Source organism: Cydia pomonella, chromosome 6 (assembly GCF_033807575.1).
Source record: "Cydia pomonella isolate Wapato2018A chromosome 6, ilCydPomo1, whole genome shotgun sequence".
NCBI lineage: Eukaryota > Metazoa > Arthropoda > Insecta > Lepidoptera > Tortricidae > Cydia > Cydia pomonella.
This window is the reverse complement of record NC_084708.1, coordinates 19,985,637-19,996,778: the sequence shown is the minus strand read 5'-3', so window position 1 is coordinate 19,996,778 and position 11,142 is coordinate 19,985,637. Positions and strand designations below refer to the sequence as shown.

Sequence of the window (11,142 nt, the reverse complement as noted above, 5' to 3'; positions counted from 1 at the left end):
TTGAGTTGAAGACTGAGTGAGTTCAATCACAAGATAGTTCATTTATCACTCACGCATGAACGACGCACGTTTAGTTTGAAACAGATTGGTATTACCACGTCACCGTAGTGCTGCATTTCGAGATAACTTCAAATATACAGCAACAAAATGCTGGAATAATATACCTCCACCCCTCAAAAACTTAAATACAGTAAGTAGTTTTAAATTGCGGATTAAACAACATCTTATAGCAATACAAATCACGTAACATAGTTTACACTCATACATATTAACATAACTCTAAGCCATGTAGTTCACGAATAACAGCGAGTAAAGGATAATATATCAAAGGTCTGTCTGAAAACCAGTTGTAGTAAATACAGAAACATTATGCTGAGGCAAGCTTCTATTTAACACTCACGAATATTTCTGCCTGGGATGTGCAACTCAATTTCTTAGTTTTTAAGTCTAAATCTAAGGTTTATCTATAATAAATATGTTACACTGTCTGTTAACTCAGCCATTTCATGTGATGTTGAATAAAAATGTTCTATGTCTATGTCTTGTCTGTCTAAAGTTTGTATAGAATGTGCACTGAGATTCATCCCTAACATAATGAGTGCTGTTTACCAATGAGCACGGGCTGCGCGATGTCCGGCGGCGCGCCGACGGTGCAGAGCGCCGGGCCGTGGTTGCCGGCCGACACCACCCACGACACGCCGTAGCGGTTCACCACCTCGCAGATTATGTCGCCCACCCGCCTGTATAGGGAAAAATAATTGTTAAAAAAATATTAATACCTTTCTCGCGTAGAGCCCGGAGGCCCATTTTTCTAACACATCTTATTAACAGTGATCGGTTATTTGGATTCTCCCTCGCGGGATATCAAGTAGAAAAGTTAATATAGATACGACAGTTTCCCGCGATACCGAACAAACCGTACAAAAATAAAACAATTTAAATTATCTCTAAGGAATTTTTTACTCTTACATAGCAACCAGTTGAGACAAAAACTTCTATTCTTTTCCTAATCTCAACATTTTATTTAAAGCAAAATATATTAAAACCTCCACAAAGTATTAGCTTATATATCTGTCATGATCATAGAAATAGGATAGTATAGAACGACTGTCAAACTTCGAAAGTGTGGCCAAAAATGAAATGCAAGTGTGTGCGTAAATTGTCTATGTGCGAACAAAAATAGTGATGTCATGTTACAACATATTAATAATCTATCGATGTTTAACTGCTTTATCGACTACTTTTTCAAATGTGTTTGAAAAAGTTGAAAATGATAAAGTTGAACTTGTTTGAAAATGTGTTCGCAAAGAGTTGACTTACCAAAGAAAATTTGAATTTCGCGCTTTTTCCTGCTGACAAGTTGGGTTGGGTGTGTATACGCTGTGTACAAGTATACGCTGTCTTGTGTTTCCTTGTGTTGGCGGCAAAGCCGTGGAAAAGTGGTTAAAATGTAAGTACTGTGTTGGAAAGTGAAGTTTAAATTTATCGCTAAACATGTGCACCTTCAAAAAAGGTATTATAACAATCGTTATTATTTTAAGTCGGTTATAAAGGTAATATCTCTTTTGATATCTTGTGAACAACTAATACCATACCTACTAATATACCGACAAGTTATCGATACAGTCATATGAACATTTTGTCAAGCCCTAGCGTAAAGTAACAGTTTAGGTTTTTACACAAAATATCTAAATTATTGACTAATATGATGAAATATTAACACATAATTGAAGAAAAACTTATAATGAACTGTATAAATTGGTTTTTTACTCTTTTTATGCTGTTAATTTGATAAAATATCGTTACGAAAAGTTCGCTAGGAATATCATAATTACCTGTGAAATGAGTATTTTCCTGGGTTTTTTGGCACTGAAACACTACAACCCGGCACACAACATGACACCATCGTCCCTAATTTACTTAATATATATTTTTCTTTTTGATTCTCTTATATTTTTCACGTTAAAAAATACGGCAATATGATTTTGGCCGCCTCGGCCGCCTTCGAACTCAAAATTGGTTACGTTTTCTCATATGTAGTCTGCCTCTTTCGCACTTATGGCTTGTTCATATACGTCATGGCTTCCCTTTCGCACACTTCATCTGTCTGTCAAGCGAAGCGACTGACATGTCTCTGGTCATGATGGAAAAAATACTTCAAAATCTTGACATTGACATTTCATTATTTTCTCTGGATTTCAGTTCTAATTATTTTTGGTGAGCAATAAAACCATTTGATATTGTGGACATTGTTTTTCTCAAGCTACCTCTCAGTTGAAAGAAGTGTAATTCACTTTTTGATAACGAATTCATTTATTCAAACAATTAGCCCGTAGTAACCATATATTAGCTGATAGACACACGTATTTACTCGCCGAACTTTTATCCAAACGGTACAAAATGTGCCGCTTTGGAGGCAGCAAATGAGCTGTCAGTGTAAACATTTGTTCGATTTAGACAAAAGAACGGTGAGAAAGTACTTGTCTATCAGCTACTTAGATGTTTTAAAGTGTAATAAAATAAACATATTTTTTTTTTGCCTTTTCTAACAACATAAAGCCCGGATTCCCGGGGCATATCCATACTAACATAATGATTGAGGTCGTTCACCCCCTGTCGAATCCAAAAAACCGATCACTGCTTATTAAACATGTAACTCTCCAGCCATTTTAAATTGAGAATATCTCTATACTATTTTTGCATTTTTTGCCAGAAGCCGAAGTTTAGATACCATTCATCATACCTGTCTATATCAGTAGCATTCCACGATTGTCCCTACATATACACCATGCGTTAGATCTTTCTGAGAACCCTCATTAGAACCGCAGAGCTATACATCAAAAATGGCACTAGTGGCATAACAATGTCACAATGTCAAATAAACAGTCTTTATTGACACTTAATCACCAGTAAAGTTGTATTTGATGCAAGATCAAACTATAACATTGCCTGTAAAGTCTAAGAACTTACCCTGTATTACACCAATGAGCATGCTCTCCATAGCTCATATTAATTACGTCAATCTTCATCTTTTTACTAAGCTCCATAACTTTAATACACGCTCTGACCAGCGCTGTGCCAGTTTCCATAGAGACCAGTCTACTGTCTCCAATGGTTAGGGAGATAATTTTGGCTCCGGGAGCGACTCCATTCTTGTCTGGCTCGTCGGGGAAGTAACCTGCTGCGATGGCCGCTACGTGAGTGCCGTGGGTAGCTGTAAGTGGTTAGAATTGTTTTACTCATTTTCTTTAACAAAAATTAATATCCTACATGTATTGAGTACATACTTTCATAACATTACAGAGTCATCTTATTTGCAGTTAATGTATATGGTATAAATGTGGAGCTAAAAGTCCATCAGTCCAGTTATTATTAATTCAGTCAACAAACAGTTTAGGAGTGAGCTTTTTTCAATGAGAAAATCACCTTAGAGAAAGGCCACCACGCGTGTCACTGATTTAAATAACCACACCAGAATAAACAACCATCAAGACCAAGTCTCCACTCTCTGAAGTATATCTTGCGCCTAGATGAGATATCAACACATCTCCGCTATCTGACGTGTCTATTGAGGGTGCAATATTAAGTCACAGCACATAGCGACGACCTCGAGTGCTCGTGAATAATGCTATACTCGCCGAGGCACAAACCGGAGGCCAAGTCTGTGTGTCTATAGCCACGCACATGATTCCAGCAACTAAGGTTTCAACATTTCGCACCTCTAAAATGATCGTTGCAACGCGAGTTGCGAACGGAGTGTATGCGGTTTTTTATTTCTTATCTGTGAAGGGCTGCACAGATATGGTGTAAACGTTTATTAAAATACAGAATACCAACGTGACAATATTTAAAAAATGTTTCAACCACATAGACATAACCACAGTATTTTTTATCTATGTTACTTTGCAAGTTGTTCGGGAAAGTGCGAGTGTTAAAAGTTGCTGCGTGTTTTAAAATGCCGTAAGTATTCAAATTTACATATTTCTGTTAGTATTATATATTAAATTACTCCGTGTTTATTGGTCTATTAGATTAAAACTATATTTTAGACCTACTTAATATTGATGACCATAAAATCTCACTTCAAACCAATAACTCTGTAGATTTTTGGCGTGTTTCCTATTTTAATGCCCTAGATTTCTATGATTACCAAAAATATCTTGAGCAACCTATAGTCATTAAATAGTTCGATTATTAAATTACATTAATAAACAATAAAATGCATTAAATCACTGTGTATTATCCAGGATTAGCGAACAAACCATGTGACGGAAAATTGTAAGTACAAACACAGCAACTGTGGTTGCTTAAAGCATTTTTGCACATCGTAAGGCATGTGGTACACTAGACGTTGCATACGCGTTTTGGGGTGTTTGTTACTACTTACTTATAATTTATATTTAGTAATATTTCTTATATATATTGCCCGGATACTGGGGTAGCTTGCCGTTTTTCGTCTGGCAGTGAATGTGTTAAAAGTTCCTATTTCTGTTGAACATCTGCACCGCGCGACTGTTGTGCTCCGCCCTAAATAGGTAGCTTAAATAGGTATCTTTGTTTTTGACATGGCGCAGGTCAGTTTGCCGGCCGCCGTGTTGTTTATTTACGTTTGTAATCAGTATAATTTCATGTGTTAATAGTTACTATTTGCTTATTGTGCTTAATTTTTTGTGAAGTGTATGTTATGGTCAATGAGCGGAATTCTTCATAGCAAAAATCGAACTGTCAGAGGGATTGACCTAACTGTTTTATCGACTTATCGATAAATATTTGTCACTTAACGAAACACAGGTGTCCCTAATTAGCTGACCGCCACTGTATTTTGGTATAATAGTAAAGAATTAAAAGAATAAAACAGAAAATACTTTTATGATGTAAATGAACGTAACATTTAGAGCAATATATTGTGGAAGAATCTTCTTTGAAACTGAAATAAGAATCTTTCTGTATCCATTTTTTTATTGTTTTCTTTTAGGATTAACCATTTTAGTAACACGGCACGGAAATCACTCATGAAAACTCAAGTGACATAAATGACATATGTGACGCTGACATGATTTACTTTAATACGGAGATGCAAGTTGCTTATCAAAGAGGTCAAATGTTACAGAATAATCTTTTAAGTTTATTATGGATACCTAATGCGATATTATTCCGTAACATCGATAAGTCGATAAAACAGTTAGGTCAATCCCTCTGACAGTTTGATTTTTGCTATGAAGAATTCCGCTCATTGGTTATGGTGCATATATTATACGTGTTAGTGTAGTTATAAGTTAGTATGGTTGTTGGTGATCAGCCGTTTTAAAAACACCAAAGTTTAGTAGGTATGTAAATACTCTTTTGTTATTTTAAGTTATAAAGCCACTATCATTGTCATAATTACATAAATTATGTATTTTATTTCAAGGTAATTAGTGTCTTAAACGGTTATTTACTATATTTTTGTACTTCAGTGTCTAAATTAGCCACAAAAAAATCACGAATATAGCACATAGTTACACGCCAGGTGGAGCAATTCGAAAGTTCCTTATCAGAATTTGAATCAGTTTTACTCTGCAATTTTATAGGTGAGCTATCAAGGTGTTTAGTATCAAGTAAAAGCTTATTAAGCCTTCTTTAAATTGAATTTAAAAAAAAGATATGTTATCGATTTAGATTTTTTATTAAAAATAGTTTTCTACTATAACTCGGAAATTATTCCTTTGGGTAAACTTCGTGAATTTTTAATAATTATTTTTATTATAACAGCAAATAGCTAAAGTAAGAAAATAAATTTCTTTGTTTCTTTACCATTATAAAACCGAAAGAATCATTCCAAATGCTTAAGCAGAAGCAAAGTTATCTATTTTTGAAGATATCACGACACTGTGCCGTCGTATCTGCGAAATGGCAGAGCAATTCAGGGCACCTTTCGTTAAAATCGGAATCATGTGAGTGGATAGGGAGGTGAAATATCAACTCACAGCACATAGCAACGACCTCGAGCGTGCGTCCCTCGTCGTGAACATTGATGGAGACCGTCATCTCGTCCAGCTCCGTCAGGTGCGAGTGCTCGTGAGTAATGCTGTACTCGCCAAGGCACGGACCGGAGGCCAAGTCTCCACTTTCTGACGTGTCTATGCATGCTCTGGCAACAAAAATATCCTTATATATATGATTTTAAGTTTACATACTCATTTCAATTAAAGCCAGGAAGATAGATTTCAGGTAGTATAAATATATTTACCCTTGGGACGCCTAGTGCCTGATCCGTACTAGTCCTGTCAATTGCCAGAGGGTCTTCAATTTTTGTACCCGTCAACTGCCTAGTCCCGGATCTGTCTCAACTGCCTTGTGCCTTATCAGTCACCAAATTTATTCTAGCATATTCTTACTTAATTTTGAGATAGTTACTATTTGCTTACTTACACTTACAAATAGAGTTTTATATCACTTGCATTTCAATGCAGTATAAGTCGCGGCAGTCAACGGGTGCACGTACGCAAGCCTATCCGGCGTTTGAGGGGGATGGGACGAATCCGGCACTAGGCATTTGACGGGTACAAGTACGTTTGTCGGTTCGGCGTTCCAGGGGTTAATTAAACACTTTGATGAAACAATAAACTTAGGAAAAGGACCAAATAACTAAAGAATCCTCGATAAAGACAAGCATAGCTTGCCATCTTGAGTTATTCCCACTACTGGGAGTTTTTTTTTCCACATTTTACCACTGGTTACTACTGGGAATAACCCAACATCTTTGGGCAATTTGAATTTATTTCAGTCATCTTAATTTTTTTCTTGTATGATATCTGTCAAAGGCACCTTGCAGATAAACTATCAGCAGATAACAGTGTTAAAATTGTATTTACTCTGTTTCTTTTGTTTGATAAACATTTGCAAAATATATGAAAGATTATTATTTTAAATTGCATTGTGGCCAGGGCTCGGAACCGGTTTATTTTTAAATTCCAAAATAGCCCAATATTTTTAATTATTTTATACTTTTTAGGTAGGACTGGATCATATGTTTAGGCAACAACTTCGCATTATTAGATAGTCCCATTAAAAATGAAATAATAAACCAAAGAACGAAAAAGAACGTAATAATAAGTATTTTTTGTATGAAGAATAAACCGGTTCCGAGCCTTGATTGTGGCAATGACCTGACTAAAAATAAAAGTTGAAAGTCATGAGGTTGTTCATATTGATCATTAGAATATTGTTGATACTATCTTCAGAAAAAATAATTATTTATTTTGATAAAAGTTTTTAAACAAGGCAAAAGTATTATTTCTTTCGGAGCGATTTTTCCGAAAATATAAACTTTTTCAAAAAATGTTTTTTGGAGACCCTTATTCGTTTTGGAAGATCTAACCAATGATACCCCAAACTTGCCTCAAAGCAAAAAATATATTAAAAAAAAACTTGTATGAGAGGTTCCCTAAATAAAAATAAATATTTGTACTTTTTAATTTAACCATTCTGTCACCATGCATGATTAATATATTCCTGTCAAATTGCAGTTTTCTACAACAGACTGATGGGCATGGTAAAACTATAAGAGTTTCTAGGTGACTATGAAACCCTAAAGTACAGATAAAGTATTCAGACATTTCAAATTCTTACCTCCAAGAAGTCCCATCATGGAACAACACACAGTCATAAGTAGGTCCAAGGTCAGAATATTTCTTCTCAGCTGTTTGTAACACTTCCACCCTGGTCTCCAACTCCTCCTTGAGCAGCTTATCTTCCGGGCTGAGGGTTGGATTCTTTGATACTGTTGAAACGATTTAAAAAGCAAGTAGAGAAAATCCAAACCCTGTAACAGTCTGTATTTGTTTATGTATTAACATATAATGGAATTGGATATCAAAGGAATTGCAATTCAAAACTGTATAAAATTATTATATATTCTTATATTTATATATTCAAATGTTGTTTATGCACTTTTAACATATGAAATTAGCATGTTACAGTTCCTCATTTGTAACTTTCTATGAGATATTTTAAACTCATATACTCAAAAGTTATGGTAATTAAAAACTATACATTTGTATTCACACTGAAAACATTATTCTTCTTGCATGAAGAGTAGAGTAGGATAATAGTTCAAGTTTCTTTGGCAATAGGATAACATACAAAAAAAGGGAACAGTAGTATAACACTTAAAATTCTCACATTTTGTACACATTAAATAATGAAATTTAATCATGTTAGACCTGTTAATTGCATTTAATGAGTTCCATAAATATGCAATATAAATCACTAAGGTTAATTAAGTAAAAATATGCTATATCATTGCCTTTTCCTTTTAATTATATTAGGCAAAGTTTCCATTTACAGAACCTACAAATTATTGATCATAATATCTTTTATCTCAATTTTGCTCATATGATTATTATATTATTTTAATAGTTTAGGCATTTTTCAGGTACCTTTATTAAACTTGATAGACCTTTAACTATTGGATTAAGATAATATACTTTAGGGGTGAACAATTACCGCCTTACCTCTTAACCACTAATGTACAAATGTGGTATGCCAACAAAGTTTTTATCAGTCATACTCAACTCAATGTATGTATGTATGTATGTATGTCAACTTTGATGACATAACTTATAATATTTTATTAAAGTTCACAATGTGTTACTGTAAAAACATGTCATTGGTCAAGGGTTGACATCAGAATCAAGAAACTAACAGACAGATTCATCAGCACCTCAGGAAATACTAACCAACATCACTTTCAAAATCCTGCAGCTGCTTATTCGATTCGGCATAAGCTGGCTTGTGTCCAACATCCCACAAGTGCTCTTTCCTATGCTCCTGAATGCGCTCCTTTAGCTTAGACGGATACAAGCTGAATGGGTAAAGAACACCCACCCTCCATTCACCCAATGGGTTCTTCCATGAATCTGGAATCTAAATAACCATTTGTAAACAACAATGTATAATTCAGGTAAGTTGTAAAATTACACCTATTTATAAAGTGAAAAAGAAATCTAGTGCACACGTTAATAATAAACAGTTTTTAATAAAATAATTAGGTCATGAATGAAAACTTGCCTTCAATTTGCGCCCCGTAAGGCCGGTAATACATCCATCAACAACTTTACGTATAACCGTACTAGTGTCCACATCACCGCAGCCACTGCAGTCAAACCTCTCAATAACTTTCGTCTCACCCGTGCTCGTCACCTAAAAATGAGAACCACCCATAACTTTAATTAGAAATCCGCTAAAATACGAACGAAACAAACCATGACGAGACAACTTTTTACCTGAAGACCAGACGCTGCCGGGTCGACACCTGAATCAAAAATTGCAATAACAGTGTCTCGGCCATCGTAGAGAGGATTTTTGTTCAAAAACGAGACAACTCCCGTCTCTTTTTTTGGCAATAATCCCCAAACAGGGAATTCACAGTCGATCGGTGCGTCTGCCATTTTTGATGACCCGATATCTAGTGTTGCCATGAAAAAGAAAATAAAATAGTATAATAAGATTACATCTGCACCATCCTAGTGAGTATTATATTCTTTGATCTGCACCATCGTTCGTCTACGACGTGTCGGAAGCCGGTGTTGCGCGAAGGTTCGTCTAGATCGAAACTCTTGCACATGTTGCGTACGGACTACATACGCTATATGCTCTTGCTCAGGCACAGTGGTGATATACGTATCATAATTGTGATACATGTATCATTATATCGCTTAGACTCCTCCCTTACGACGTGTCGAAAGCCGGCGTTGCTATCAATCGCTGTGCTCGAAGCCTCAACTCAACCCAGTTTGTATGTGTATTGTACTGGCCATAAAAATAAACAATCATAGAAAAAAATGCATACATGTCAACATTTCAAATCAGTCAATTTAGAATGACATAATTCCTATCTGTTAGCGAATCTTTTATTACCCATATAAGATGTGGTTTAATATTCTTCCAGCTTATTTTATAATTTTTAGTTCTTTGGCTTTACCTGGCTATGGATTGTGGTGGGCGCATTACTGGTTTAATGGAAATGTAAGAGCAAATGCTAGTTATAATGTCAATCCGTCGTACATTCAAGTAGTAAATAGAATAGAAGAGATTTTCTTAGAATAAACTATAAGGTAACGATTTAAATCCGAACCCGTTTTAAACTGCACCATTTCTCGTACCGTACACCCAGGCAAGAGTAAGGAGAGAGGGCAGCCTCATCCCTTCCTGTACTCCTAAAGTACCCTTACTTTTTTTCCACCGCCCGAAAGATAATGTAAAGAATTAATATATTCTGGCAAGCCAACTTTGCCAGTAGAAAAAGGTGGCAGAAAAATGTAAGCGTTAAGGATCTTACATACAATTTTTGAATTTCACGCCTTTTTCTACCGACAAAGCTGGCATGCCAAAGTATTCTTTAAGTACATCACACAGCCAAATCTGTTAATGCATACAATTTGTTGCGAGGTCTGTAAATCTCTTTAAATTAGACCTCTACTTACCTTTTTCCTTAGTTTTCTTCTTCGTTTCAAATAAATGAACTGGCAACACACAGTCTACTGTCACTTCACGAACGAGCACAATATTTCTGTAATATTTTGCTGGGCGACTCCATAAAATGTGGTACGAAATTCTGCCTAGTTTCTGCATTATTACAGCAGCCCTGGGCTTGCCTGGGTGGGGCCTATATCATTGCCACAACCTTATAATAGGCAACGTAAGTACCGCATCAAAACAACCTGTTAGGTAACACTTTGATTAGTTTTCGTATGCACAGATTATCTATTTTGTCACTCAAGTTTCAGTTCTGTAATCAATTTTAAATAGTAACTGAGCTAATTATTTTCTTTAACATTACTTTTCGATTTGTTTGACACAATTTTGGCCTGCACAGTAGATATTATGGCTAAAGGCTGGGTTACACTTCAAGGTATCCAGGTTATTGGTTGACTGAAATTGAAGATGGGGGAGGTTAAGGTTAACTGACATTTGTGTGTTTATCAAAATTTTAGACTCTAAAACAAAAACATAGTGTTCAAATTTACTTCTCAAAATATTATGTATGATTAACATAAATACACAATAATTTCTAACTTAACTAAAATATAATAATTTAAGTAAGATAGTACTTAAAATAGTTTGTTACATGTATTAAAACAGAAACCATCCAAATCACTA

At 35.2% G+C, this 11,142-nt stretch overlaps 1 protein-coding gene across 1 annotated transcript; it reads right to left on the bottom strand.

Annotated features, from left to right (window-relative positions):
• Positions 1-319: 319 nt before the first annotated feature.
• On the bottom strand, positions 320-9,514 carry LOC133519232 (tripeptidyl-peptidase 2-like). The gene is made up of 7 exons (XM_061853227.1): positions 9,267-9,514; positions 9,052-9,183; positions 8,721-8,907; positions 7,612-7,762; positions 5,967-6,130; positions 2,971-3,214; positions 320-740 (listed from the first exon to the last, which is right to left on the bottom strand). The coding sequence occupies exons 1-7, from the start codon at positions 9,459-9,461 to the stop codon at positions 587-589; spliced, it is 1,227 nt and encodes a 408-aa protein (XP_061709211.1). The 5' UTR covers positions 9,462-9,514; the 3' UTR covers positions 320-586.
• Between the last annotated feature and the right edge of the window lie 1,628 nt (positions 9,515-11,142).